This window comes from Lontra canadensis, unplaced genomic scaffold (genome assembly GCF_010015895.1).
Source record: "Lontra canadensis isolate GAN:19392208 unplaced genomic scaffold, GSC_riverotter_1.0 scaffold423, whole genome shotgun sequence".
In the NCBI taxonomy this organism is placed as follows: Eukaryota; Metazoa; Chordata; class Mammalia; order Carnivora; family Mustelidae; genus Lontra; species Lontra canadensis.
In genome coordinates this window covers 16,741-41,706 of record NW_022631416.1, presented here as the reverse complement: position 1 = coordinate 41,706, position 24,966 = coordinate 16,741, and the positions used below count along the sequence as shown (strand labels likewise).

Genomic DNA, 24,966 nt, shown 5'->3' with positions numbered 1-24,966 from the left:
GGATGGAGAGCCTGAGGTCTGGGTGCCCGGATGCCTGGTCTGGGGTGGGACCCCCTTGGTGTTTCCGCTCTCTAAATGCCCATTCTGTGTGGGTTCCTGATTCTCTGTGGGTTCTTTCCTGCAGAGGACAATTCTCTTCCTGTCCCAGCCTAAGCTTGGGGGGCTGAGCCCAGAGCTCCAGTGGTTTGTGCCCCAGCCTCATGGGTGGAATGCGCCTGCCACCCCCAGGCTAGACAAGGGGGCTAAGGGTCAGGGTGGGCATTTGTTGCGCCCCTTTTCGACCTTTGTAGGCCACAGTTGGGTGAGAGGCTGGACAATGAGCCTCCTCTTCCTTGAAAGAAGGAATTTTGGTGGAGACAATAGGGCCCTGTCTAGTCTTGCATGGGGGGTGGTGGCTGACTCAACTCTGCCCCCCTCAAGGCCCTAACAAATGTCATCAAGAAATGGGGGGCAATTTCCCCTTAGTGCCCTGGGCTGTCCACCCCCCCTTGGCCTTTTGTAATGACTTGCCCTCCTTTCTTTCTTCAGCTGTTCTTGCCTCTTCTCCCATGACCTGACCGTGCTTTTCTCTGCCAGTTCTCTCTCTCTGCCCCCCCCCCCAGTTGTCCCCAAGTCTGTGTTGGGTTGAAGGATGTGGCAAGGACCAGAGGTACTGGTGGTGGTACAGAGCCAGTACCCTCTGCTGATTTGGGAAGTCCAGAAATAACGTCTCAGAGGGTTGGAAATTTACTTCTAGGGGGCCCTTTGCTGGGGTGGTGGTGAGGGTAGTGGGACTTGGACACCACCGAGCAGATGAAGCAGGAACTGTGAAGGCTTGTGGGATGGGGCAAGAATGGGAGGATTCTGTCTGGCCTGGCCCCTCCTCTCCTTCCCAGCCTGCCTAACCCGCCCACCAGTCTGAGCTGCTGCTGCTGAGGCTGGTCTGCTTCAAGTCTCCGGGAGAGTGGGAAAGACAGGTGGGGAGACTGTAATGGGGAATAGCCTTAGAATGAGTGTGAGTTGGGGAGTGTTGTATGAGGGGTGTTGGTGTGGGAGGGAGTAGGGATGTATTTAAGGTGCAATTTCTAGGTGCATGGTTTTGGGTACAGTGTGAGAGTATGTAATGTTGCCTCTCTGAGGCTTCAAAGATAGAAAAGTGTACAAGAGGGCCTGTTACAGATAGGAGGGTCCTGGGGAGAGTTAACTGTAGTGTAGAGGGGGGTGGAGGGAGTGTGTCGGGGTGTGCCCTTGCATGATGCTGCGGGGACCAGGTGTACTGAACAAAGGGGTCATGTTAAAAGTGACAATCCTGATGGCTAGTGCAAGTACGTACAGATGACCGTGCTGACTCCCTTAGAGGGCACCCGCAGTCTGCAGTCTGCAGTCTGCTCTCGGAGGGGCCGGAGCTGGAGTGCTTTATAGGAGAGGGAAAGTGCCTCCATTAACCTCTTCTTGCCTGCAGCCTGCAGAGTTTGGAGTCAAGGAGAACCATGGGGTCCAGGAATGAGCTGTATGCGGTCTTCGGCGGACTGTCATTCCTCCTGCTACTGATGTCAGCCCAGGGGGCCAAGGGAGGATCCCTCAAAGAGAGGTGATGATAGAGGGCACAGGGCAGGTGTGAGGTCTTCAGGAAACCTGCTGCGAGTGGCACTTCAACGGGGGGTGGGGGGTGGGGTGGCACTTCAACAGGGGGCAAAACAATTAAGTTTAGAACGGGGGGGGGGGGCTGTCCTCTAGAGGGAGGGCGGGGCCTCAGTGGAGCCTTGAGGGGAGTGGGCTTCCTGGCCTCTAGGGCCTGGCCCACTCAGTATTTCTCGCCTTCCCTGGCCTGGGTGCAGTCAGGGGGTCTGCTCCAAGCAGATGCTGGTGGTCCCCCTCCACTACAACGAGTCCTACAGCCAGCCAGTGTATAAGCCCTACCTGACTGTGTGCAATGGACGGCGCATCTGCAGCACCTACAGGTGAGGGCTGGGGAGCCTGGACCCTGCTGGTCTTTCAGGAACTTCAGGAACCCAAACCAAAGCCCATAAACCAATGTTCAGAGCCAGGCCTGTGTTCTAGGACCATATACCAAGTGGCATGGAGGGAGGTGAGGAGAGAGGTGCAGCAGACCCATGTTGTGTGCTGCCAGGGCTGGAAGAAGCGACATCCAGGGGCGCTCACCTGTGACGAAGGTGAGACTGGGTATTCCCAGGCCTGGGGACGGAGCGAGCTGGGGGGCTGGAGAGGTGGGCTGTCCTGTTTTGAACCGCCCTTCTGCACCCACAGCCATCTGCGCCAAGCCCTGTCTGAACCGAGGCATCTGTGTCAGGCCAGAGCAGTGCGAGTGCGCCCCAGGCTGGGGTGGGAAGCACTGTCATGTGGGTGAGTGGTCCCTCCCTGCCCCCCCCCCCCCCCAGTGGTGTCAGGACCTCACCACCCTCAAGGCGCCAGCTTGCCCCCATCCTTTAGCCCTCTCTTTCCCTTAACTAGACGTGGATGAATGTAGGACTGGCGTCACCCTCTGCTCGCACCACTGTGTCAACACAGCAGGCAGCTTCACCTGCGGCTGTCCCCAAGGTCTGGTGCTGGGCCAGGACCGGCGCACCTGCGCACAGAGTGTCCTGGAGCCGCCAACCGGTGCCAGCATCCTCAGCGTGGCAGGTGAGTGGGAGTACAGGTGGCAGCAAGGGCCCAGGCTGAACTGGGCTGTAGGTGACACTGTTTATTTTCAGTTCGGGAAGCTGAACATGACAAGCGTGACTTGAGGCAGGAGATTTGGGAGCTGCGAGGGCGCCTGGAGCATCTGGAGCAGGTGAGTGGTGGTGTGGGCCAGGCCCTCCCAGCAGGGAGCGCCCCACCCCGCCCCAACACTTGAGGTGTCCCTTCCTTTGTAGTGGGCTGGTCAGGCCGGGGCCTGGGTCCGGGCTGTGCTGCCCATGCCCCCTGAAGAGCTACAGCCGGAAAAGGTGGCAGAGCTGTGGGGCCGCAGCGACAGGATAGAGTCTCTGAGTGACCAGGTGCTGCTGCTGGAGGAGAGGCTGGGCGCCTGTGAGTCCTCCTGCCCCTCTCTGCTTGAACCCCCATTACCCAGTAGATGCCCCCAGCTGTCCCAGATACCTTTCTGTAGTTCAACTTTCTCTTTTTCCCAAGCCCTTCCCCAACACTTAAGTCTCCCCACACTGTCTCTAGATAGCCATACTTTACCCTTTCTGGTACCCTGTCCCCAAACGACTTATTTGGGTGAGAGTCTCTCCAGTGCCCTGGCAGCCCCAGAAGTCTGCAGCCAATATGTCTGCTTGCTTCCTTGTCATTCACCAGGCTCCTGTGAGGACAACAGCCTGGGTCCAGGCCTCAGACGGCCGAAAAGGAACCTCTCCAGAGCCCGGGTCCCCTAATTTATACAGAAACTGGCCCCACTAATCATCTGGGATGGCCAAGTGGGGAAGTGCAGATAAGGTTATCTGCCACTAAGGAGCAGTGAGTGATGGAAACTTCCAGAGCTGAGGAAGTGGGGGATGATGGATGCCCTGGGCCCACCCGAGTCTTCTGGCTGGGGTAAGGTTGCTTGGGTGAGAACCACTTTAATGCCTTCACAAATGCAGCCAGAAAGTGCCCAGATCTCTCTCTCTCTCTCTCAGTCTTTATTCTCCGTTTCTTGCTGTTATCCAGATAATAAAAACCAACCACGCAAAACTGGGTCCCGCCCTCTCCTTTTGCTCCCAGCCCACCTCTCCAGTTTGTGGGCACAGGTCTGGGGTGGGAGGCAGGAGTAGTTAATGCCACGGGAGGAAATGAAAACTGGCTCAGAGAGGGGAAGCCTCAAAAGAAAAAGAGAAATAAATTAAAAGCCCTCCCAGCCCCTCTAGCCAGGGTTCAGTTCCTTTCCCCAACTCCCCAGGGAGCAGAAGTGAATGCAGCACCTGATGTCTGCCTCTTCCCTTGTGTGTGGTTAGAATGGTACAGCAGGGCTGCAGGGGACTGGATTGGGGCCAGGACCACTGAAGAACCGTACCACAGGGACAGGGGGAAGCAGAAATGTGGAGACCAAATTGGCATCTAGGAGTAGGCTCACCCCTGGGCACCTGGGTATGGGCAGGATGAGGCCTCTGTGTGAGAAAAATCCAGCCTCCACTGACAGGAGGCTCAATGGGAGGGAGTGTGAGGGTGCTAAAGAGTGTTCCCAGGATAAGCCAGGAATGTACCAGGCATTGCTTCCAGCCACAGTGTGAGGAGTCCACACAAATGGAGAAGTCCACTGAATCCGTGGACTTGTGGGAGGCTATTGTTCCACGGAATGGATGAGTCCACTGGCCAATGTGGGGTGGAGAGGGAGAGAAGATCACAAAGGAAAAATGTCCACTGGGGAAAGGATGGTGTGTTCCCACCCTCGTGTAGGTGAGCCACTGGAGATGAAGGGGAGGCAACCGTCCCACAGACAAAATGGCACAGGAGGTGGGTGGGGGGTCAGAGTGGAGAATGCACCAAGGCAAGAGAGTCTATGGGAGGGGGTAGCTGGGAAGGGGCAAGGAGTGGTGCTGTATCCACATTCACTTCAGAAGCTGAAGATTCCAAAGAGGGGAACAGTGGGGAGAGGAGAAACAAGGAAGAGGGCTTGGCCCTGCTTCAGGGCACACTGGGCTGGTAGGTGTGGGAGGAAGGTGGGGGTAGATGGGAGGGGAGTTCAGAGCCGGGCCTCGCCCACCCCTCCAGACTTCTTCAGATAGTCACCACCGCCCCGGCCATCAGTGGAGATTTCCCGGAAAACGGTGAGCATGGAGTGTCGGACTCTGTCAGCCAGAGCTGGGACGTCATCTGGTGTCAGCCCTTCTGTGGGCACTGGGGGCAGCACCCGTACCTGACATCGCCCTGGGAGGGGGTGAGCACCATCATGGCCTGTCTACCTAGGCCTTTGCCCACAGGTGGGGCACAGTTTCTGAGCTCTTCTGCTACTCCCTCCCCAACTTTTCAGTTCAGTTCTCCCTACCCTGGACAATTGCCCCTTCTGCCTGCCAGCTACTTCGTGCTCTGAGACCCTCCTGCACAAAGCCTTTTCCACCCCCTGGGGTCCAGACACCTCAACAGCACCCTTTCAGCCCCCATTGTCTCAGTTTAGCCTTTACTGCCAAGTGTTATTACAGCCTTGCACACACAGGCCTATTTCTCCCACTGGACAGTAACAGCCCCTCTTGGAGGGACCAAGCGTTACCCACGTAGCAGGGTATGGTGGGTGCTTAATAAATATTTATTGGTTGATGTGTGGTCACACTGGATGATCCTTTGGACATCTCAGTTCTGACACCAACCCATCTTCCTCCCTGGTGGGGACACCCTTCTAGCCTCTCTCATCCATGGCCTTTCTGGCCACCCCCAGCCCCACGTCTACTCAGGGCCCTCACCCGAAGTGAAGCGGCGCTCCTTCTTGCAATAGAAGTCTTGATAGGAGGACATGACTATGGGGACAATGGGAACCTGGGGAAAGGGAAAAGCAGAGAGCCCACAGTTCAAGGCCCCATGACAAGCCTCTGCCAAGAAAGAAAGGGATGGTGGAATCTGGGGGCTCCATTAGCAGAAGGGGAAGTAGTAATTACCTGGGCTTGTACTGCAAGGTGGAAGGCGCCACGTTTGAAGGGCAGCATGGAGCCATTGTGGTTTCTTGTGCCCTCAGGAAAAACCCAGACCCGCACCTGGCAAGATAGAGGGTCAAGAAGACATACACAGAGGGGTCAGAATATGGTTGTGATGCTGTTATGGGACCTCTGAGGCCCCCTGGCCCTGTGTCTCAGCTTATTTACAACTGCTCTGCTCCACAATGCCCCCGGCCCTCCTTTTCCACAGGGGGACTCACATCCTGGGTGAGCAGGGTCTGAGCGACTTCAGACATGACACTGATGGCATCCCCCGTGCGCTTCCGGTCAATGAAGATGACTCCTGCCAGCCAGCATGCCAGCCCAGCAGAGCCAGCCCACAGCAGCTCACGCTTGGCAATGGGCACACAGCGGCCTGGCAGTACCTCCATCATCCCTAGAGCAAAAGGTGAAGGGTGAAGGCCAAAGGAGGCAAAGTGTCGTGGAAAGCAGGTCTCAGCGACTAAGGACTGGAGATAAAGGGAAAAGGAGACTGAGGGGAGGGGCCGGGAAGACCTGAGTGGAGGAAGAGGTGATTAAACATATATTAGCTTGTTTGTGCGGGGGAAGGGGAGAAGGGAGCCAGGGGGCAAAGTTCAGATGCAGGGGAGGTGACGACCCCTAGAGGAGGAGATTCTGGGGAAGGAGGAAGGGCATGGCTGGGGGAGGTGTGCCATGAGAAGGATCTCACCAAGCAGGTCGAGTGAGCTCTGGTGGTTGGAGACCACGACGTAGGGCTGTGAGGGAGGGAAGTGGTGAGCCCCACGCACCTCCACTCGGATCCCATACAGGTATTTGATGTGGAGCAGCATCAGGCGCAAGATCCTGTGGGGTCATGGCAAGGGGTTCTAGCAGGAACTACTGATACTTGTCTGCATGCCTCAGTTTCCCCATCCCACCGTCTTTCAGGGCATCTTTGCAGTCTTCTCCCCTTCCCTGTCCCTGGGCGCTCTCTGCTTTCTCTACACACCCAACATCCTCCCCATCCACTGCTCACTTCTGACTCTTAGGTTCTCTCATCACCCAAAATCCCCTGGCCCTCACTTCATGTTCTCAACGTTGCGTCCTCGCACAGCACACACAGGGATGGCGAGCACAGCCAGGAAGAGGATCCAGCCATTGTAGAAGGCCATCTTGAAGAAGTATTTGGCACTGGGGCTGCAGAACCACAGGGTGGGCAGCAGGAAGAGCAGCAGCAGGAGCAGCAGCAGCAGCACAGTCCATACCCCTGGCCACAGCTCCATTCTGGTCACCTGTAGGGGACAGGGCAAGGGACAGTGGACCTGGTCCTGGAGGGGAGTGGGGCGTGTAGGGCACAGAAGGCAGGGTTTGGGGAGCTATGAGGACAAAGGCCAGAGACATAGGATGGGGTCAGGGCTCCAATCAAAACCTGCCTAGGGAAGCCGCTCTACGATGGGGGTGGGGAGGACAGGAGCTCAAGACTGCTCTCCCACCCCTCTCCTGGAAGTCTCCAGAAATATTCACAAGGACAAGAGACATGAGACACGGACATCCACAACTCAGATATATGATAAGAGGACATTAATAACAGCAATAACTAACACCTGTAGTTGGTAAGGTCTTCCGACTAACGGATAGGGTAGCCACCAGCCACATATGGCTGCTGAGTGCTTGAAATGGCCTCGTTTGAACTGAGATGTGCTGAAGTGTAAAATATACATTAGATTTCAAAGACTTTGAATAAAAATCAGAATGTAAAATATCCCATAATAATCTTTTATAGTGATTACACTTTGAAATTTTAACCTTTCAGAATACTGGGTTCAATAGAACATGCTATTAAAATTAAATTCACCTTGTTACTTTTTCCCTTTCTTCATGTATCTACCAGAAAATTAAAAATGACATGTGGCTTGCATTGTATTTCTCTGTGGGATTAGCGCTGAACTACAGACTATGTTAGACCCTTAAATATGAACCACACAATTTACATTTTATAGGAGTGGTTAAATAACTTACCTGAGATGATATGGCTCCTAAGAAGCACTTCCTAGTTTACACCCAAGCAGCTTGTATTCCCAACACAGTTACGCTGCTGCTCGTATGTACACAAAGAGGTGTACATACAGCAGATACGGTTAAGGGACAAAACACCCACAGACATTCTCAAGAGCGCACTGGCAAGCATAAAGGCTCTGTCACTAATGCAAACACAAAGACTGACCCGCTCACACCAGAAGGCTAACTTCAAGTCACGCCCAGTAACAGATGAAGGAATGTAGTAAATGCATAACTAGAAAATCCCCTCTCCGCTAAGGCAGCCACCCCCATCCCCCCTTCCCATTCCCAGATAAACCCATGGACATACCAGGAGTAGCTACCATCTATCAATCCTCCCTCCACAGTCAGGCAAACAAATCCTTCTGCCCCCTTCCCCCCTCTTCCTGGGACACTGCAGGCAACCTGGTCAGGCAGATATAATATTTAAGGCCTGGCCAAGTGGGGGGAAAAAAAGGAGGGCAGAGAGTAAAAGACACATCATATCACCTTCTCAGGGAGAGGACAGAGTTCAGGAGGAAGAGGTATAGGCAGGCACACAGAACCTGCCTTCTAGGTTCTTCCTCCTTCCTCCACTCTGCCCCACTGTTGGGGGCAGGGTCAGAAATCACGAAATGGTGTTACCTGTCACTCCCAGCAAGACTACAGGCACTCCCTTCCAATGACAAGAAGGTCTATGTTCAAAGGTAAGTCCATTGCCAATCAGTGAAGGCTAATAGGCCCTAGAAAAACAGGAAAATCTGCGAACTCTACAGCTGTAGGCTCTGAGCTGTTCTATCCCACTACCCTGTTAAGTCTGGACCAGCATTTCTCCCGTGGAGTATTTGCAACGGGATCCTAACTCTGCTTTTCCAATTCGTCATCCACATGGCAATCAGGGATCCTTCGGTGACACAAATCTGAGCATTTCCCTGTCTTGTTTACAGGCCCTTTAGGCAAGTTGACTTCTCTTTCCATCTTCGGCCACACCCCCACAAAAGCCTTTTTCACTCCAACACCAGTTCCTCAGACACACCACAATCCTTCATGCTTCTGTGCTGTGAACAGGCTGTTCCCTTGGTTGGAATGCCCTTCTGCCTCTTCACTTGCCTTACACAGCTCAGCATCACACTTTGGAAGCCTTCTTGAACCCCACCTGGCCTAAGTTTTCATTACACTTTTATCTTGATCACTGGATCTCAAAGTGTAGAGACATGGATTTTTGGACCTCATCCCAGATCTCCCGAATCAGAAATTCTGGGCCTTGGGCCCAACAATCTGTATTTTAACAAGCCCTCCAAGTGAGTCTGGTGTGCACACACGTCTGAGAGCCACTGATTTTGACACCACTGTGTATGTGACTGCTCACTGGCATTTCTGTTCCTTTCCCAGTCTGTAGGCAGCTTGAGGGTAGGCACTCCCAACACCCCGGACAGAAGGAGGCAGAGAGGTGGCTCAATAAACATCTGTGGAACAGATTATAATGCTGAGTGCACACCCACACAGCCATAATTAATGACAGAGATGATCAGGAATCAGATAGCTACACTCTCGAGAACTATTAACTGTGAAAAGATAAGTCACCAAGAAACAATTAACGTAAGAAACCTAACCGTAACCTACTCTGAAATACGCACATACAATGTACCATCACATTGAAGGTAAAGTACCAACAATTAAGATGGAGCATCCCACCTCATACAGAAGAGAAACACAGCATGAGGATTAACATGCCACAGGGGAGAGATGCTGCTGTCATCAAAAAGATGCCAACTGTGCAAAAAGAGTGGGGAACAGATAATGTGCACAGCAGGGCTGACCCCGTGGGATGCACTGAGCTCCATGAAGACAGGCTGTCCATAGCCACTGGAGAGAGAATGTATGTGAAGAAACACAGGCCAGGAAGGTCAGCAAGGTAAGGCATCTGGGGATGGTTTTCTGGAGACATGTAGACTTGTCGCCTTTTTCTCTAATACATGACATTAAGTGACCCTCTCCGGAGCAGAAATGTCCAAGGATTAATAAGCACCACGGAGTGCCAAATGGGTTAATGTGCATATATATGACTCACAAAAATATACTGCCAATAAAATTATGAAATTTATGTAGTATGTATAACCAAAAGCACAGATGCTGTGGACATGTCACATCAGCGTAAATATGATAAATAAGCAAAGAATCACGCATAGATGTCGTGTGTACTCTGACTAGGAAAACACATGCAGCAAACAGGTCAACCCGATCACAACAGGAGTGTACACTAGTCAACTAAACCACAGGATCCCACACATGAGGACTATCGCATACGACAGCATCATGGACATAATATACAAGATATGAACCAAAACAAGGCTTGATCTTTACATGCAGAAGTAAACATGCAAAAGCATAAAATGTGCAAGAAACATGAAACCACATAATGGATGCAATATACAAAACTCACACACCTGAACAATGTCAAGACTGGACATGAGACATGGACATAAGAGAAGAGAATGGGCAATTCTGATGGAAAATAACACATTGTTTCTCCACAAACCATGGATAGCACAGGGAAAAGCTAGCCGCACATAAGCCATTAAACATGTCAAAGGCAGACTCAATGTAGAAAACATGGCCCCCCACAAAGCATCTGTGTGTCAGTAAGGATCTAGCCCAGTGTGGATGGCCACTGAGAAAGTCCTGTGCCTAGATGGAAACAGAGGTGTCTGAGGGCATTCCTAGGAAGCAAATTCTGCTGGGGGAAGGAGAGCAATAAACCTCCTTCTCCCGGCCACAGCCCCCTAAGAGTCACGTGGGGCCAAAGGGCAGGAAAAGGAATTGGGGAAGGTGTCAGGAATTCCCTCTTCAGGACTCTCTATCCACACCCCCATTCCAGATTCACAGGGTTACCGGGTCGCCTCCCTCTCAGGGTCCCTCTCCTTTCCCCAGCAACCCTCTCCCCAATCCGCCTCCCAGACCCAATCTCTCCCCCATCCCCTCCTCCAAGTCCCTCTCAGCACCCTCCTCCCGCTTCCTCCCATCCCTTTCCCGCCCCCACCTCAGTGGGGTGGGGGGCCCGGGGGACTGGCCCCCTCCCCAGCCAGGCTGCGGCAGCGGTGGTGGCGGGTGGCTGTGTCTCTGCCTCGGTCGGGGTGTCGGTGCCAAGGGGGCCACAGGATTTGGGGGTGTCCTAGCCCCGGCCGATGGAGGGGAGGTGAGAGTGGGAGGCTGGGCCCATTGCGGTAGGAATGGTGGGGGGGTTGTCCCCCCAGCTCCCTCCCTCCCTCCCTGCTGTCTCTCTGAGGGCTGGGGCTGCTGTTGCCGCTATCCCCCGCCACCCCTCCCCAACGCCTGCTGGTTTCCGGGGCTGGCCAGGAAGTAGGGGGCGGTGACGGGCGGCCCGTTCTGCCAATCGCCTCCCAGGGACTCAGGCATCTCCTCCCCGCATCGACCAGTCTCCTCTTGGTAGCTCCGCCCCGCGAGAGCTCGGCTGGGCTCGGCCTCCGTTTCTGGCCTTCTCTCTGGCTCCAGCTGCATTTTTTTTTTCCTCCAACTCCCTTTCAGCACATATGGCTTGTGTGTCCCTTGGTGCTGTATTCCTTCTTTGGCCCATTCCTTCTTAATCAGCTCTCCTCTTCCTGGAAATTTCACTTGGTTTCTTTCATTCTCCTTAACTCCCTTATCCGCTGTTTATTCCCTCTAACTCCAACTGTTCTCCAAAAACCTCTTTCTTGTCCCCCCATTCAACTCCAGGTATTTTCAAGCACCTACTATATGCCAGTCACTGAGTTCTCCACCCGTCGTCTTCTCTCCACGGCCCCATCTCCCTGGCCCTCCTCTGGCTGGTCTCTTTGACTTTTGCTCTCTTGCCCCCGTCCCCATCTCCCCTCAGTCCAGCTCCCTCCTTCAACCCTCTCTCGGGTCTTTAAAGAGAAGGGATACTCTCAGGCCCTCTCCCTGCCCCTGTCCTCCCACGCTCTTTATTTAGCCTCAGTACTTTTGCTTTTCTAGTTCCTTCCTATCGGTCTCCTTAGTCACTGAAGCTGAGACAGCCCTTCTCCCCAACATAGAATCTAGGCGCATCTTTTCCAATAGAAACTGGGCATTAGGTTTCTTAAAAAAAAAAAAAAAAATGAGAAAGAACGCTAGATTACTCTGAGAGGAGCATGCCTCCTTAATTGTGTAGTCCTGTATCTTTTCCCTCTTCAGCCCCTGATCTCTTCCCCATACTTCCATTATCCCTTTACCAGGATCATTCATTCCATCGCTCCTCTCCTTGGTTTCCACCTCTTTCTCAGTAACTCTTCTCCTAAATCCATACAGGCATCCTGTACCTTCATCTCCCGCCCCTCCTCTAGGCAACTCCCAGCCTCTCACCTTGCCTCACTTGAGTCACGTGGGACCTTGTATCTGGGTGTGGAACTGCCCTCTGCCTCTGTCCCCGCTGCCAGACACAGCTTCGCCCTGCTTGAGTGTACACACCCTGAGGTAGAGGATGTAAAAAACACTGGTAGTGGGAGGACTGTTATCTAGTTCCGCTCCTTGGGCCACAGTGAGGGTTACTGACTGTAGAAAAGGCCCAAACTCGTACAAAAAGCCCAAGCTCTGGCTTGCCCAAGTTCCGGGGGTCCAACCCAGGAGGAAGACCCCAGTTCTGCGGGACACATTACAGGACGGAAGGGGCAGGCCTAACCCCACTCGGCCGCGGGTCGCCCAAAAAGGGGCGGTCCTCGCCCCTTCGGCCCCTACTCGCAAAGGGGTGGAGCTAGATCTTTATCTGCTTTTAAGATTTAAAAAGGAGTCGAGATCAACTCTGTCATACTGTGTCACATTAGAAAGGTGTGGGCCTTTAGTTCTGTTCTGCAAATCACCTAAGGAGGAGCGGGCTGAGTCCTCCAGCCGAGGGAAATGGGTTAACACCAGCGCCCCAGATCGATGCTCGCACCATCCAAACGAGCTGATCCCAGTTCTGCTCCCTTCTTCACTAAAAGGGAGGGCTGAACCCAAATTCTGCTCTCTACGTCACCGAAGGAGGCCGGAGCCATTTTGAACCCTGCGACCCGAGCATTTGGTCTCCGGCCGAGCTTTTCGCCGTCTTTCCCGATCTCGGCCAATCAGGGGTGAAAGAAACTGACCAATCAGCCTAGAGAGACCACAGGCGGAGGACCCGGATGAGGCCGAGCCAAGGCCTTCGAACCCCAAACCCCGCCAATCGTAGAGCAGTCACCATGGCGACAAGACAGAGGAGAAGGGGGTGGGACCAGAGAAGGCTTAACCCTCACGGGATTGGCCCACCCCTTCCCGCCGGCTGCTACGCACGCGCATTTTACCTAACCACCATTTTCCGTTGAGTTCCAGCCAATCAAGTGCTCTGGAGCACTACATTCCAAAGTCCAATAGGAATACAGACATTCTCTGAAAGGGGACGTGAAGGAAAGAAAGGCAACTTAGAGTTAGGCGAGGCCTGTGTAGTCCCGAACCAATTGCTTTTGGTCTTTGGTTATGACTGGCAGCTTATCAGACGAATAAAGCTCCGTCTGGTCGGGCGACGGCGCGTATCGAATTGTTACCAATCCCATCGCGTTGCACACTGACTGAGACTGTATTAGCCAATGACTATTGTGTAAGGGCAGGACTGCGCAAACCTCGCCCCTACGCCTTGGACCAATCCTTCCTTTTGAACTGTGTGATTGTCAGTGACTCAAGCCAATAGTGCTTAAGAAAGCCTTGGAGCCCGCCCAACGACCGTGGGCTGGAGGCGGTTTCTCGTTGTTGGGGCGTGTGTGTGTGTTTGGGGGATTAAGGGGTACGTGAAGGCGAAACAGAACTGGCCATGGCAGCAGCAGAGGATGAGGACGGGGGCCCCGAAGGGCCAAACCGCGAGCGGGGCGGGGCGGGCGCGACCTTCGAATGTAATATATGTTTGGAGACTGCTCGGGAAGCTGTGGTCAGTGTGTGTGGCCACCTGTACTGGTGAGGATCCGGGAGGGGGAGAAAAGAAGTGGGGCTCACCTCCTTACTTGGGGGAGGGGGTTGTGGGCGGGGTGGCATACAATTATACAGATAATCGGAGGGCACATTCACATCGGTGAGGCCCGAGGAGGGCACTTAGGTCTCTTTGGGTCTGTGTGGGCCAGAGGGTCATATCTGTGCAGAGGAGACTCGTGGGACGGAGAGTCTTGGGAACTAGGAGCTGAGGGGTATGTGTGGTGTGTTAAGAGGAGTTGGGGCGGGGTGGGCGTCACAGCACATCTGTAACAGGTGAGACCCGAGAATGTGAGAGGTCTTAGCTGTACAGGTGTTAACAGATTAGACTCAAAGGTTAGGGGTGACATGCCTTATTAGTTGAGTAGGGGACACCTAGGGAATGTGGGATCACATTCAGGAGAGATGTTGATAGGAAGTGGTATGACAAACCCGAGAACAAGGGCACTGAAGGGGCAATCCTGAGAAGTTAAAGGATGGTGGAAATAGGGACTTTATTGAGCGGAAGAGAGGAAAAAATGGTTTGGGAGTGATAGGGACAAGGATGGGGCTGGGGGCTGAAAGAGGAGATCTGGAAAGCCTTGTTTGAAGAGACCTGAAAACTTAAGTCAAAAGGCAGAGAAGGGAGGAGGAGATGGGTGCGTGAGTGCGTGTGTGTGTGTGTGTGTATGTGTGTTGGGGGAGAGGAGAGGGTTGAGCATGTTGAGGATGGATATTACTTTACATGTTGTAAGATCAGAGACGTAGGAAGGCCAAACTGGCTGGCATGATAGAAATTGTGAAAAATAGGAAAAGAAACAGGGAATACCTGGGAAGAGGGGGTGAGATCACTCTTGTGAGGTTGGGTCCGTGTCTGTCTTTTCTGTAGCTAGTTTGACCTTATTTTTTTTCCCCCCATCCAGTTGGCCCTGTCTTCATCAGGTGCGTACTCAGAGGAGATGAAGAGGGAAATGGGTAGGTCTGAGGAGTTGAAAGACCCTGCTGTGAACTGGAAACCACTTCATTTTCTCCCTCAGTGGCTGGAGACACGGCCAGAGCGGCAAGAGTGCCCAGTGTGTAAAGCTGGGATCAGCAGAGAAAAGGTTGTTCCTCTTTATGGGCGAGGGAGCCAGAAGCCCCAGGACCCCAGGTGAGAGAGAGGGGGTGTTACTGAGGGAAGATGGAGGGTTTCTGCCTTGGGAGTGGGGTGTGGAAGGGAAGAGATGGTTTCTCATTGCTAGCCCTTCTCCGGTCCTTCAGATTGAAAACTCCACCCCGCCCCCAGGGCCAGCGACCAGCCCCGGAGAGCAGAGGGGTGAGTTTTGTCTAATTGTGTTCCTTCCCTGCCAAAGACCTGCCCAGTTCTCCTCTGACTTTGTCCACCTCCCTAGGGATTCCAGTCATTTGGAGATACCGGGGGCTTTCACTTCTCATTTGGTGTTGGTGCTTTTCCTTTTGGCTTTTTCACCACCGTCTTCAACACTCATGAGCCATTCCATCGGGGTACAGGTAAGAGCCTTCCCTCAGCTCAGGCCCCTTCCCAACCTAGGAGTGGATGCTTCTTCCACAGCTTTCCTCTCTCCTACAGGTGTGGATCTGGGACAGGGTCACCCGGCCTCCAGCTGGCAGGACTCCCTCTTCCTGTTTCTCGCCATCTTCTTCTTTTTCTGGCTGCTCAGTATTTGAGCTTTGTCTCCTTCCTGCCCACCTCCAGCCAGAGGAGAATCAGTATTGGGGGTCCTTGCTGACCCTTCTTTACTCCTGGCCCCTCCTCCCCAACTCCTCCGTTTCTATTGGCTAAGGCCACGGCCTCTTTCTAGGAGGCTGTGGGTAGGAGGAGTGACATCTGTGCAGAGTATGGGAGAACCTTCTGCTCTGAACTCACTGAGTAGCATCATAACTCCCACCTCTGGGACAGGAGGACAGACAGAAGAGGATGTCTGTTTCTTCTCTCTCCTGATCCTTTGCTTTCCCCCACTTTTACTGATTTGATGTTGAAAGATGAACAAGGCTCCCTCTGACTCTCCCCTACCTTCCCCCTGTTGATTTAACTTAATTTTTCTCTCCCCATTGTCTAATATGGGTTTTGTCTCTAAGTGCTTTCTTCCCCTCACTACCTCCTTTATTATAAATTCAATAAACAAGGTGAGATGTATTGATGGGAGCTCTGCCCACTTTTGTCCTTTCCTCCTTCCTTCCAGGACAGAAGCATCTTATCCCCAGCTGAGTAAATATCTGTGTGGTGTGGGGAGGTGTGAGGGTGAGCCCCTCTTCTTCAAGGCTCTCAAGGATTCAGGGGGTGAGGGTGTCTCACACAGTCACTGTCTCTCTCACACACACACACAGACATGTGCACGAGAGCAAATAGGCGAGGTGTTTACTTATCACTATGGGAGGCTCTGGTTGTGGAAGCAAGTTTGGTGAGGTGGGGTACAGGTTATATAGGGGGAAACTTCTCTGAGGCCAGGACAGAACAGCGGCGTGGGGAAGAAAAGGGGGCTGACAGATGGGGTATAGCTGTCACCCCTCAGGGCCTGGCTGCACCGCTCTCAGCTGCCTCTGGCTCCTCTGACTGATTCAGCTCTGCGCGCTCCTCCTCCTCCTCCTGGTTTTCTGGGGCCTTCCTGGGGAGGGGGATTGAGGAGAATTCTGCACATGGTTTCTAGCGCTCTGTCATTCCTGCCCCCACACCCCTTCTTGCTGCCTGGTGGTCCCAAGTCTGAGCTGTTTGGCTTTCTCACTCACCTTGCCTCCCTTCGGCGTTGCTGTCTTCGCCACATGATGGCCCCAATGAGCAGGGCAGCGATCCCCAGGCCTCCCAGGATCCCCAGGGCCAGGGCTACAGTTCCCAGTCCCTGCCCTTCCACAGAGCCTGTAGAGAGATGGGGAGAAGTGAGGGCCCCCACCACTCACCATTCCTTTCTTGTTGACCACCCATCCCCCAGTCCCGTTGGGGCCATCTGCTTCCAACCCCTCACCTGCAATGGGCTCCTCCTCTGCTTCTGAAAGGCAAAGTCAGAGCAAGTTAGAAGGGAAGGTCTAAATTTGAGAGAAGGCTATTAGTGGGAGCCCTGATCGAGTCTTCCCTTTTCTTGAGAGGAGAGAGGGAACAGCTGGGCTGCTCTCTCAGGAGAGTTTGGGCGGGGCAGAGGAGGCCTGGATGTGGGTGAACCAAGGAGGAGTGGTGTGGTTCTTGGGGACAGTGCCAGGTTGGGCTAGGGAACTGGTGTCTGCACTGTCTCTTAACCCAGCCCCAGGATCCCTGGGGTTTGGAGAGAGGTTTTCTCACCGATGATGACACGGACAGCCGGGCTTTCTTGGGGCCCATGGCTGGGATAGGTGGCCACACAGCTGTAGCTTCCCTCGTCATCAAACTCCACATCATTGAGGAGCAGCACAGGGCTGGGGGCAAGGTGCAAGGGTATGCCCTGGGGGTGGAAGGGGGACAGGAGACTGTTAGAACATCTCCACACATCCCATACTTCTGTCTTTGTCTTTACATGCTCAAGTACTCGGTTGTCTTTCCCGGCTCCTTGCCTGCCTCTCCATGAGCCTCCTATTCTCATTGCCAGTGGTGTGTCTCTCTACTTCCCAGCCCCCTCCCCAAGTCACTCACATCTTTGATCCAGTGGATCTGAAGGGAGGACTGGGCAGGGGTTTCACAGGTCAGGGTCACAGTACCACCACGAACTAGTTTTCCACCTTCTGGCTGTACCATCACTCGGACCTCTGGAGGCACAGGCTCTGGGGCAGAGGGCATGAAGTTGAGAGTTATATCTGTGTGGTCCTAGTGGCCGTGGGCTTTCCTCTTCCCTGAGGGCCTCTACTCACCCCAGACTCTGAGATGGATGGAGGCTGTGTGTAGGGCTCGACGCCGGGGAAGTCCAGGGCTGAAGCTACAGGAGAAGGTGAGGTGGGGAGCTCCTCCCCAGGCTGGGGTCACCATCAGCGCCGACTGGAGTGTGAAAAGCCCTGTCTGAGGGTGTCTCGTGGTCTCTTCCAGCACAGACACTCCTGTGCAGGGAGGGGAGGGTAAGGCAAGATATCCCAGGGTGGGTGTGGGAGAGGGATCAGAAAGAAAGCAGCTGGGAGGGGAGACTTTGGGACTTACCTTTGCCATCAGGTATGAGGAGTTTCCCTTCTGAATGCCAATTAAGAGTCCCTGCAGGATAGCCCCCCTCGGACACACATGTCCCCACCTGGGGAAAGAGTGACCTTCATTATCTTTGAAAATAAGAGACTACACACACACACACGCAGAGCTTACACTCCCCTTCCTCTTCTCAGGACTGCTTTCTACTCCCCCCCCCCCACTTCTACTACCTTATTGGGGACACCAGGCATGAGTTCAGAGGCAGGAGAGACAATTTCTGGCTTCCCAGGAATCTCTAAAGGAGGGAAAATTTCAGTCAGAGGCTGCAGCTTTGAAGACTCGTACGCGGGTGTAGGATCTAGGGCAGCTGAAGTCACAGGTTCTCCCACACCAGGGCCAAGGAATCGAGGGCTGGGGTTGAAGGCTTTTCCTTAGATGAGAGGTGGGCCAGGGAGAAGGCCCTGGAACTCTTACGGTAGACTCGGACTTGGTAGGCGGACCTCATCTCCTTTCCATTCCTGCTTGTTGCCTGACACCGGAAAGTCCCCTCATCCTGGATCCCTACTGCTGGCAGGAGGAGGGAACCATTGGGGAGCACTCGAGCCACGCTATCCCAGGAGCCTCCCTCGGGAGACAGGACCTTCCAAGCTTCTGTGCGACCTGTGTTCTGGGGACAGAGGAGAGGGGCCTGAACAGTGCGAGTCCTTTGGGAAAGGACTCATGAGACAGGGAGGTGGGGAAGGGAATCATTCCTGTCTCTGGAAGCAGGGAGGCTGTGGCAGGAGCCCTGCTTACCAGTTTCCATTCTAGCTGTTGGGGTGGTTTCTTGGGGGCTCCCCTACAGTTCAGCACCAGTGGCTTCCCAATCCGGGCCGTGATGTTTCGGTCGCCTACTACTGCCCCTGGGAGACAGTACAATGGTGGAGGGGTAGGAAGGAAGGGAGAGGCTAACAAAACTAGGGGAGGTCAAGATGGGTGAGGGAGCTTGAAAAGCAATGCCAGTTTCCAGGAAAGTTCTTGGCAGATTTGGGGAGGGAACGAAATGCTTTCTACGGGGGATTGGTGTGAGGGGGGGAATGGCTCACCCCACAGACTGAGGACCAGCACCCAGGCTCCTGCTGCTGCCCCTGCTGCCATCCTGCTTCCTTCCCAGGCTCCTGGCTCTGTCTGCCCCTCACTGCTGTGGCCACCGCCCTAGGTGGGGCTTGCACCCTCTCCCCTACCCCCATCTTCCCATCCTGTCCCGCCACAGGGAATGCTAGGAATTCATGCTGCTTGGACAAGAGTCCTTCAGGTAGGAGGAGAAACAATGATCACCCCACCCTTAGGCACTGCCGGTCTCCAGGCACAGCCATATCCATGTGCAGGGTGGGGGGGGGGGGGATGTACCTCCTAGAATTTCTCATTACTCAGGACCCCAACTCCGTCTACTGAGGGCTTGCCTGGTGGACAGACTGGAGCCCATATGACTTAGGTAAGGTTGCTGGACGACAGGGTTCAGGCCTGGCTGTTGCCCTTGGGGAGGGTTGAAGGTGAACCGTGGGACCTGGGTGGCAAGGGGAAGGCTGGCAGGGGAAACACCTGTGTGGGGCTTTATGAGACAGATTTTATTCTGGGTTTCTTATGTTTTTGAAAATAATGCTCAACTAAGCCCAGGGAAAAAAGAAATTTCTTTATTTAAAACTGCATGTTTTTTTTTTTTTTTTCCTTTTCTGTGAAACTACAAGTTTACAAGTGAGGAGAGAACTGCCCCCGACCCGTGCCTCCTGCCCACCACCCATCACATATCCAATCTGCTCCCCTCCAGTCCTGCCTGGATCTTTGACAGGAGAGGTTCCCCACTAGGACAGTCTTGTAAAATCCTGAGGATGTTTGAGGGGCTCAGATGGTAGAGTTCTGGCCAAGAATAGGACATGGGTGATTTTACTTTCCCCCATACTTGGCTTTTTGTAATCTCCCTCTTCTCTCTCCCCACCCTCTTGATTTTTGAACTGAGAAAAAAAATGCCGCATTTCTGGGAAAGTTGAGGGAGATACACAGGTACCCCAACCCACATTCACCATATTTGGCAATAACCCCTTCCCCATTCTTCCCCCTCCAATCTGCAAAGAGTAGTTTAAAAAGACTTAAAGACGTGTCACTCACAGGGGAAGGTGGCTCTTTCTCAAAATTACTGAGTCCAGCCCTGCCCAGGGGTGCCATGTGTTTGTATGTGGCGGGGGGGGGGGGGGATAGGTCAGCAGAACAAGCCCCTGACTACCTCCACACCAAATGCAGCAGAGAGCTGCCTGCATAAGCAAAGAACACTTAAGTGATCGTACAAGCAAAAATACCTAAGTGATTTTAGGGGGGCAGGTTTGGGGCCCTGCTAAGCATACTTTCTGATGGATAGGACTGGAGCCAGGTGGGCCTGTTTACAAGTTCTATTTGTTCCCCTTTCTCTTATGACCCCTTCGGCTATACCCCTAACGTGGGAAAGTAAGAAATTAAAAAAAAAAAAAAATCAATATATTTATAAAAACATCTACTTCCCCAAACTAAAAATTAAGAACCAATAACAAAACAAAAAATTCAGATAGTAAAGATGGATCCCAAGGTTTCGTTTCTTTCCTTTAAGGAAAAAAAAAAAAAAAATCAACCCAAAGCCCAGTCAACAATTCCCTAAAGTAGCAGAAACTCCCTCCGAGGTAGATATCTGAGTCAGACACTCTCGTCCACCGAGCGATTCTATTGGTTTAAGATGAGCTGCGTATGAGGTAATAAAGCCATCTGGAGGGGCAGGGGGTGGGGAGGCACAGAGTTCATGGCCCATGTCCTCTGTCCAGGAGTGTCCCCAGTTTTGGCATCTCTGGTCAGGCAGGGCTGGCTTCTCCACAGATCCCAGAGCAGGTTAAGTGGGGTAGAGGAGGGAAGAGTGGGGGAGCCCAGAGAAAGATACAGAAATGGAATATAGTATGACAGGTAGAGCAAAGGGAAAGCGATCTGAACAACAGAATTCTGGGTGTGTGGTTTATGTGTGAGAGAAAGGGAGAGAAGAAAGACTGAAAGGAAAAAAGGGGTTGAGACCCCACTTTCCCCTTAGGGGACCCCATTCTCCCTGCCATGTAGTCAGCACCCCCAGCACTGGAGAGTCTGGTCAGGGAAGGGATGACCCCATTTGCCCTTCTCTGTCTTGTGCTTCTCCTGTGTCTGCGGTTTGTCCTCTGGATGCCTGCGTCCTCTTCAAGAGTCACCTTGTGAGCCCCCACCCCTGTGGCCCTGAGGGGCAAGATCAGTTGGAAGTGTCAGAGTGAACGCTCCCTGGTCCCTCTGTCGGAGATGTCACTGAGGATGGGGTTACAGCCTCCTGCCAGCCACCATTTGCCTAGAAAAAGAGAGAGGTTGGGGCAGGGAAATCCAGTGTGGGAGACAACATGGCCAGAGGAAAGCCATCCTGTCCAGGTGAGAGGTGGACAAAGGGAGCGTCAGGTGTTCACTCACCCTCATTTCCCGAGGGCTGTACATCTGGCCTCCCCCAAGGTTATCCCCGTAGCCCCCTGGCCCCATTGAGTGTCGGAGTGATTCCACCTGCAGGCAGCAAAGAAGGGCAGGACACAGTGAGGAGTCTCATACCCTGGAGAGCAGGAAACCGAGTTTGGGCAAGCCCTGGTCGAGGGGAGACGGGCCACCTGACCTGGGAAGCAGAATAGGAATCTCCGTTGAGCCCGGGCATCCCCAGAAACATGTCTCCGGATCCTGAGAGATTGAAAGAGCCGCCAGAGCCTTGGGGGAGCAGAGAGGGAATTAGGGAAGAGTCTAACAGAGCCTGAGACTAGCCATAGTCCTGTGTTTCCAAAAAGCCCTCTGAACTAGTTCCGGGGGTGTGCTGCTGTACACAACTTATCCCTAAGACATTGCAACACTCAGGAGCAGGCTGTGTCTGAGCCTCCCCCTCCCTCCCTGGCCACTTGCTGGAAGACAGAAGTAACTTCGCTGGACTGGCCTTTGTCCCCTGACATCTCCACCCCATCTCAGCTAGTTCCCTCTCATCCCAAAAGGCCCCCTCTCTGCTGGGATCCTGTCTAGATAGGAAGTGGGAACAAAGGCCGGAAGTGTGCAAGAGAACCAGCCAGGATGGCAGTGGGGTCCACCTGCAGAGGAAGGGGGTGTCGGGGAGCTGGTGCGGCTGTGGCCCCCCTGGGTGACTGACACGGCAGTCTTGACGGCATAGATGTTGGCCTCCTCTTGGAACTTTCCAATATTTTTCTTATAGCGGATCCGCTTGTTGCCAAACCAGTTGGAGACCTGTGAGGCATGGAGCAGAAAGGAGGGTCAGGGGCAGACCTTCTCCCCCCAATCCCCACTCCCCCGTAACCACCTCAGTCAGTCGATCAGAGAGCTTTTAACCTGAACACTACACCCCGGCCCCGAGTCCCACCTCCCATACCTGAGAGACAGTGATCCCACACTTCTTGGCAAGCTCCTCCTTAGCCTCCTCACTAGGATACGGGTTACTCAGGTGGGAGTAGAAGTACTCGTTGAGGACCTCAGTGGCCTGTTTGCTGAAGTTGCGGCGCTTGCGTCTACAGAAGAGGGAGAATGGTGATGAGGCGGCTGCTGTCCCAGCAGGGCGTCCGTCTTGCACCACTCTAGAGGGTGCCACTGCCATGGAGCACCGTGTTGTGTGTGAGCCGGTGGCCCTGAGGCTGGGAGAAGTGGGGGGAAGGAGCCCCACCTGGCATCCAAGAAGCGGGAACGCAGGATCATGACAGCCTCACATGTGCTCTGCTTGAGCTGCATCTGGATGGCGCTGAACTTTCGGTGGATGATGCTCACCATGCGCTCCATCTCCTTGGGAGCCACAGGCCGCGTGCGGCTCTGTTCCCTCAGCAGGTTCATGACATGCGTCGTGAACTCGTTACATGCCTGCAGTGGGCGCCAGGGGCTGTGAGAAGGGGCCCTCTGGTCTTGGGCTGCCCTGTCCTCTCACCCACGCCAGCCTGGTCTCACCTGCTCATACTTCTCCAGCTCCGAGTGGTAGATGTGGCGGATTTGGGCAAGTTTGCTGCGATAGTCGGAGTGTTCGATGGAGTTGTCAGGGGACACGCCACCACCCGAGGCTGCGGCGGCTGCAGCTGCTGCAGCAGAGCCCCCCCCCTTTCTCAGGCCCAGCCACACCCTCTGCCAGAAGCATGTTGTCCAGGCGCATCAGCTGTGGGTCCACCGGCTCCTCCTCTTGGGAGCTTCGAATGCTGAGGCCTAGCATGCAGGCGAGTGAACTTAGGGACCCAGGGAACCCACAGCCGGCTCGTAGCCCTCCTGGTGTCTCCTGGAGACCCACGTTTCTAGGCTTTGGTTCCCTCCCCATTTTCCCTTAGCAACTTCCCTAACCCCTACTGTCCTCAGTGCCCCGAGATGTCAAACTCTTGGCCTGAGTCCTCTAAAGAACAGAGTTCAGTCCCCAGAGGTGAGGAATCAGAGGGGGACCCACATACCGGTTTTCTCCTTGATTTCGCACAGGACACTAAAGAGAGCAGGCTTCATGCGGTGGCAGTTAAGGGCGTGTTTCCTTGGGAGGAAAGGGAAAGAATAGTTGAGAAGCTACAAGAACAGAGGTGGGGCGGGATGGGGGTACCACGAGGGTGAGGGGGAGCCTGGGAACAAGGTGGGGGTGGGGACATGACGGAGTTGGGGGGGGACAGCTCCTGGAATGTGGAGATGTGGGGAAGTTGCTTGGCTTTAGGAAGATGGGGGGGAAGGTGCAGGCAGCAAGATAAAGGCACCGTGGGCACACATGGGGCTGTGGGAAATGGGCCTAAAAGGGGACAAAGGGAAATTTGGGGGTGACTGCCAACTTGAGAGTGACTAGGTAGATTTCAGAGGAAACGAGATGGAGACTGTGAGAAGAGTCAGAGTTTGAGGTGCCAGAGACGGGGCTGGGGATTTCAATACAGATGTACGGGGAGGTCCTGGGACTGACCAAGGCAGGAGGCTTTGATGCTCCTAGTGTCTGGCTGAGCAAGGGCTAAGGGTGAGGACCCTTGGGAGGGTGGGCAAGTGGTGGAGAGGAGTGTTAGGAGCTCTGGGATGGACCCAGGTCTGGAGAAGATGGGGGTGGGCTGGGTGGAGAGTTAGGAAGGCAGCATAGCAGTTTCTTAGTCTGAGAGCCAGAGCAGGGCTCTGGAGGTGGAAGGATGTTCCAGGGAGGTACAGGGGTCAGTGAGAGGTGGGGGGTGGGTGGGCAGTGAGACCACCCTGGGCTCCCCTCTTTGAAGGTTTCAGGGTCTGGTGGTGAAGGGAGGTTTGAGAGGGATGGCTTATCTCAGGACTAACAGGAGTAAGGAGAGAAGAGAGCTGTAGGATCCTGGAGAGGGTCCTGGAGTGGGGGGTGGGGGTGGGGATTCCCAAAAGATTCAGAGCTTGTGAATGGGGCTTCTGCTGGGTCTGTGTAGGGTCCCGGGGTGGGGGCACTCACTTGGCCTGGGCCTCATCCAGGCTCTGGTCGGTGATGGTCATTATCTGCTGCAGAATGTCCCCGATGTCTTGCTTCCCTCGGCCTCCCGGGACCCCCCCCGTTACCCCCACCGGGGTCTCCGCCGCCGGGAGGCTCGCCAGGGCCCCCAGGCTCCCCACCCACCAATCCCAGGCCCCCCCCGGCCCCCGCCTGGAGGGGGCGGCCCCAGCAGCCGCTCGTCCATAGTTGGGGGGGGGGCCCTGAGGCCCCCTCCCTGCTCCGCCCTCCCCCCGCCTGGTTACTTCCCCCCCCCCAAACTCGGTGGGGCCGCTGCTCCCTCCGCCCCAACCCCCACCCGTTTCTCCCCTCCCGGCTCCCCCGGAGGTTCACCCCGGGCCTGAAGGGAGACCTGGGGTACCGGCTGGGCCCCCCCACAGGAGACCCCGGCCCCCGGCGGCGGAGAAAATGGAGCCGGAGAGAGAGAAGAGGCCCAAGCGGGGGTGTGTGTGAGAGAGAGAGGGAGGAGGGAGGAGGGAGGAGAGGGGGGGAGCGAGGGAGGGAGGCTGGGGGAGGGGAGCCGGGGAGGAAGAGGAGGGGAGAAGAGAGGAGGAACAGGGAGGAGCTGGGGGGCGGAGAGAGACACAGAAGCAGAGGAACTGGGACCGAGTGGAGGAGGGGAGAGGGAAGAGGGGACGAGGGGAGGAGACTGGACCCACGGGGAAAATATGCGAAGGCCACGGGGCTGCAAGTCGTCGGCCTGGAAAGCGGGGTTTGTTGGGGCTAGGGGACCGCCGCCTGGGTTCCGAATTAGGGATCTAGGTTTTGTGGCCTCTGGCCGCTAGAATGCCTGGGTTCACAGACAGCTCAGTTCATATTTCTTGTCCTAATGACTCCCCTCCCTGTTCTACTTA

General features: G+C 54.6%; 5 protein-coding genes across 11 annotated transcripts; 2 read left to right on the top strand and 3 right to left on the bottom strand.

Moving 5' to 3' along the window:
- The first annotated feature begins 587 nt into the window (after nucleotides 1-587).
- Nucleotides 588-3,486, top strand: LOC116862975 (epidermal growth factor-like protein 8). 5 transcript variants are annotated; one of them, XM_032850424.1, is made up of 9 exons: nucleotides 588-956; nucleotides 1,442-1,570; nucleotides 1,818-1,940; nucleotides 2,041-2,153; nucleotides 2,248-2,343; nucleotides 2,452-2,622; nucleotides 2,694-2,773; nucleotides 2,856-3,009; nucleotides 3,280-3,486. In XM_032850424.1, the coding sequence occupies exons 2-9, from the start codon at nucleotides 1,470-1,472 to the stop codon at nucleotides 3,354-3,356; spliced, it is 915 nt and encodes a 304-aa protein (XP_032706315.1). In that variant the 5' UTR covers nucleotides 588-956; nucleotides 1,442-1,469; the 3' UTR covers nucleotides 3,357-3,486. The 5 variants fall into 5 exon arrangements, with proteins under 5 accessions (XP_032706315.1, XP_032706313.1, XP_032706316.1 ...); XM_032850422.1 differs by having other exon boundaries at nucleotides 1,932-1,940; nucleotides 2,856-3,486; XM_032850425.1 differs by lacking the exon at nucleotides 2,856-3,009.
- A 95-nt stretch (nucleotides 3,487-3,581) lies between these two features.
- LOC116862979 (1-acyl-sn-glycerol-3-phosphate acyltransferase alpha) lies at nucleotides 3,582-12,045 on the bottom strand. 3 transcript variants are annotated; one of them, XM_032850432.1, is made up of 7 exons: nucleotides 11,943-12,045; nucleotides 6,630-6,838; nucleotides 6,277-6,410; nucleotides 5,807-5,982; nucleotides 5,550-5,645; nucleotides 5,358-5,430; nucleotides 3,582-4,827 (listed from the first exon to the last, which is right to left on the bottom strand). In XM_032850432.1, the coding sequence occupies exons 2-7, from the start codon at nucleotides 6,827-6,829 to the stop codon at nucleotides 4,643-4,645; spliced, it is 864 nt and encodes a 287-aa protein (XP_032706323.1). In that variant the 5' UTR covers nucleotides 6,830-6,838; nucleotides 11,943-12,045; the 3' UTR covers nucleotides 3,582-4,642. The 3 variants fall into 3 exon arrangements, with proteins under 3 accessions (XP_032706323.1, XP_032706322.1, XP_032706324.1); XM_032850431.1 differs by lacking the exon at nucleotides 11,943-12,045 and adding an exon at nucleotides 10,624-10,925; XM_032850433.1 differs by lacking the exon at nucleotides 11,943-12,045 and adding an exon at nucleotides 7,566-7,848.
- A 1,261-nt stretch (nucleotides 12,046-13,306) lies between these two features.
- On the top strand, nucleotides 13,307-15,688 carry LOC116862972 (E3 ubiquitin-protein ligase RNF5). Its single transcript, XM_032850417.1, has 6 exons — nucleotides 13,307-13,538; nucleotides 14,453-14,471; nucleotides 14,567-14,679; nucleotides 14,790-14,844; nucleotides 14,921-15,038; nucleotides 15,118-15,688. The coding sequence occupies exons 1-6, from the start codon at nucleotides 13,399-13,401 to the stop codon at nucleotides 15,213-15,215; spliced, it is 543 nt and encodes a 180-aa protein (XP_032706308.1). The 5' UTR covers nucleotides 13,307-13,398; the 3' UTR covers nucleotides 15,216-15,688.
- A 192-nt stretch (nucleotides 15,689-15,880) lies between these two features.
- On the bottom strand, nucleotides 15,881-18,856 carry LOC116862971 (advanced glycosylation end product-specific receptor-like). The gene is made up of 11 exons (XM_032850416.1): nucleotides 18,708-18,856; nucleotides 18,418-18,524; nucleotides 18,097-18,289; nucleotides 17,853-17,917; nucleotides 17,641-17,728; nucleotides 17,361-17,543; nucleotides 17,146-17,273; nucleotides 16,819-16,957; nucleotides 16,508-16,531; nucleotides 16,275-16,401; nucleotides 15,881-16,153 (listed from the first exon to the last, which is right to left on the bottom strand). The coding sequence occupies exons 1-11, from the start codon at nucleotides 18,757-18,759 to the stop codon at nucleotides 16,057-16,059; spliced, it is 1,203 nt and encodes a 400-aa protein (XP_032706307.1). The 5' UTR covers nucleotides 18,760-18,856; the 3' UTR covers nucleotides 15,881-16,056.
- Nucleotides 18,857-20,335: 1,479 nt separating this feature from the next.
- LOC116862970 (pre-B-cell leukemia transcription factor 2-like) lies at nucleotides 20,336-24,314 on the bottom strand. Its single transcript, XM_032850415.1, is given in 12 exon segments — nucleotides 20,336-20,986; nucleotides 21,103-21,189; nucleotides 21,296-21,384; nucleotides 21,753-21,906; nucleotides 22,049-22,184; nucleotides 22,337-22,527; nucleotides 22,612-22,761; nucleotides 22,763-22,860; nucleotides 23,097-23,170; nucleotides 24,077-24,174; nucleotides 24,176-24,253; nucleotides 24,255-24,314. Coding segments are annotated over 12 exon segments (1,293 nt in total). The 5' UTR covers nucleotides 24,300-24,314; the 3' UTR covers nucleotides 20,336-20,893.
- Between the last annotated feature and the right edge of the window lie 652 nt (nucleotides 24,315-24,966).

What these genes read in the sequence shown, in the direction of transcription:
- LOC116862975 (XM_032850420.1), top strand. Translation starts at nt 1,470, where the DNA reads ATGGGGTCCAGGAATGAGCTGTATGCGGTCTTCGGCGGACTGTCATTC. An exon ending in GGCGCTCACCTGTGACGAAG is followed by an intron (nt 2,154 to 2,247) that starts GTGAGACTGGGT and finishes CTGCACCCACAG; the next exon opens with CCATCTGCGCCAAGCCCTGT. An exon ending in GCCTGGAGCATCTGGAGCAG is followed by an intron (nt 2,774 to 2,855) that starts GTGAGTGGTGGT and finishes CTTCCTTTGTAG; the next exon opens with TGGGCTGGTCAGGCCGGGGC.
- LOC116862972 (XM_032850417.1), top strand. Translation starts at nt 13,399, where the DNA reads ATGGCAGCAGCAGAGGATGAGGACGGGGGCCCCGAAGGGCCAAACCGC. An exon ending in CAGAAGCCCCAGGACCCCAG is followed by an intron (nt 14,680 to 14,789) that starts GTGAGAGAGAGG and finishes CCGGTCCTTCAG; the next exon opens with ATTGAAAACTCCACCCCGCC. An exon ending in CAGCCCCGGAGAGCAGAGGG is followed by an intron (nt 14,845 to 14,920) that starts GTGAGTTTTGTC and finishes CCACCTCCCTAG; the next exon opens with GGATTCCAGTCATTTGGAGA.
- LOC116862979 (XM_032850432.1), bottom strand. Translation starts at nt 6,829, where the DNA reads ATGGAGCTGTGGCCAGGGGTATGGACTGTGCTGCTGCTGCTGCTCCTG. An exon ending in CGCAACGTTGAGAACATGAA is followed by an intron (nt 6,411 to 6,629) that starts GTGAGGGCCAGG and finishes ATGACCCCACAG; the next exon opens with GATCTTGCGCCTGATGCTGC. An exon ending in ACCTTGCAGTACAAGCCCAG is followed by an intron (nt 5,431 to 5,549) that starts GTAATTACTACT and finishes CCCTTTCCCCAG; the next exon opens with GTTCCCATTGTCCCCATAGT.
- LOC116862971 (XM_032850416.1), bottom strand. Translation starts at nt 18,759, where the DNA reads ATGGCAGCAGGGGCAGCAGCAGGAGCCTGGGTGCTGGTCCTCAGTCTG. An exon ending in GCTGGTCCTCAGTCTGTGGG is followed by an intron (nt 18,525 to 18,707) that starts GTGAGCCATTCC and finishes ACTGTCTCCCAG; the next exon opens with GGGCAGTAGTAGGCGACCGA. An exon ending in GGCTGTCCGTGTCATCATCG is followed by an intron (nt 16,532 to 16,818) that starts GTGAGAAAACCT and finishes TTTGCCTTTCAG; the next exon opens with AAGCAGAGGAGGAGCCCATT.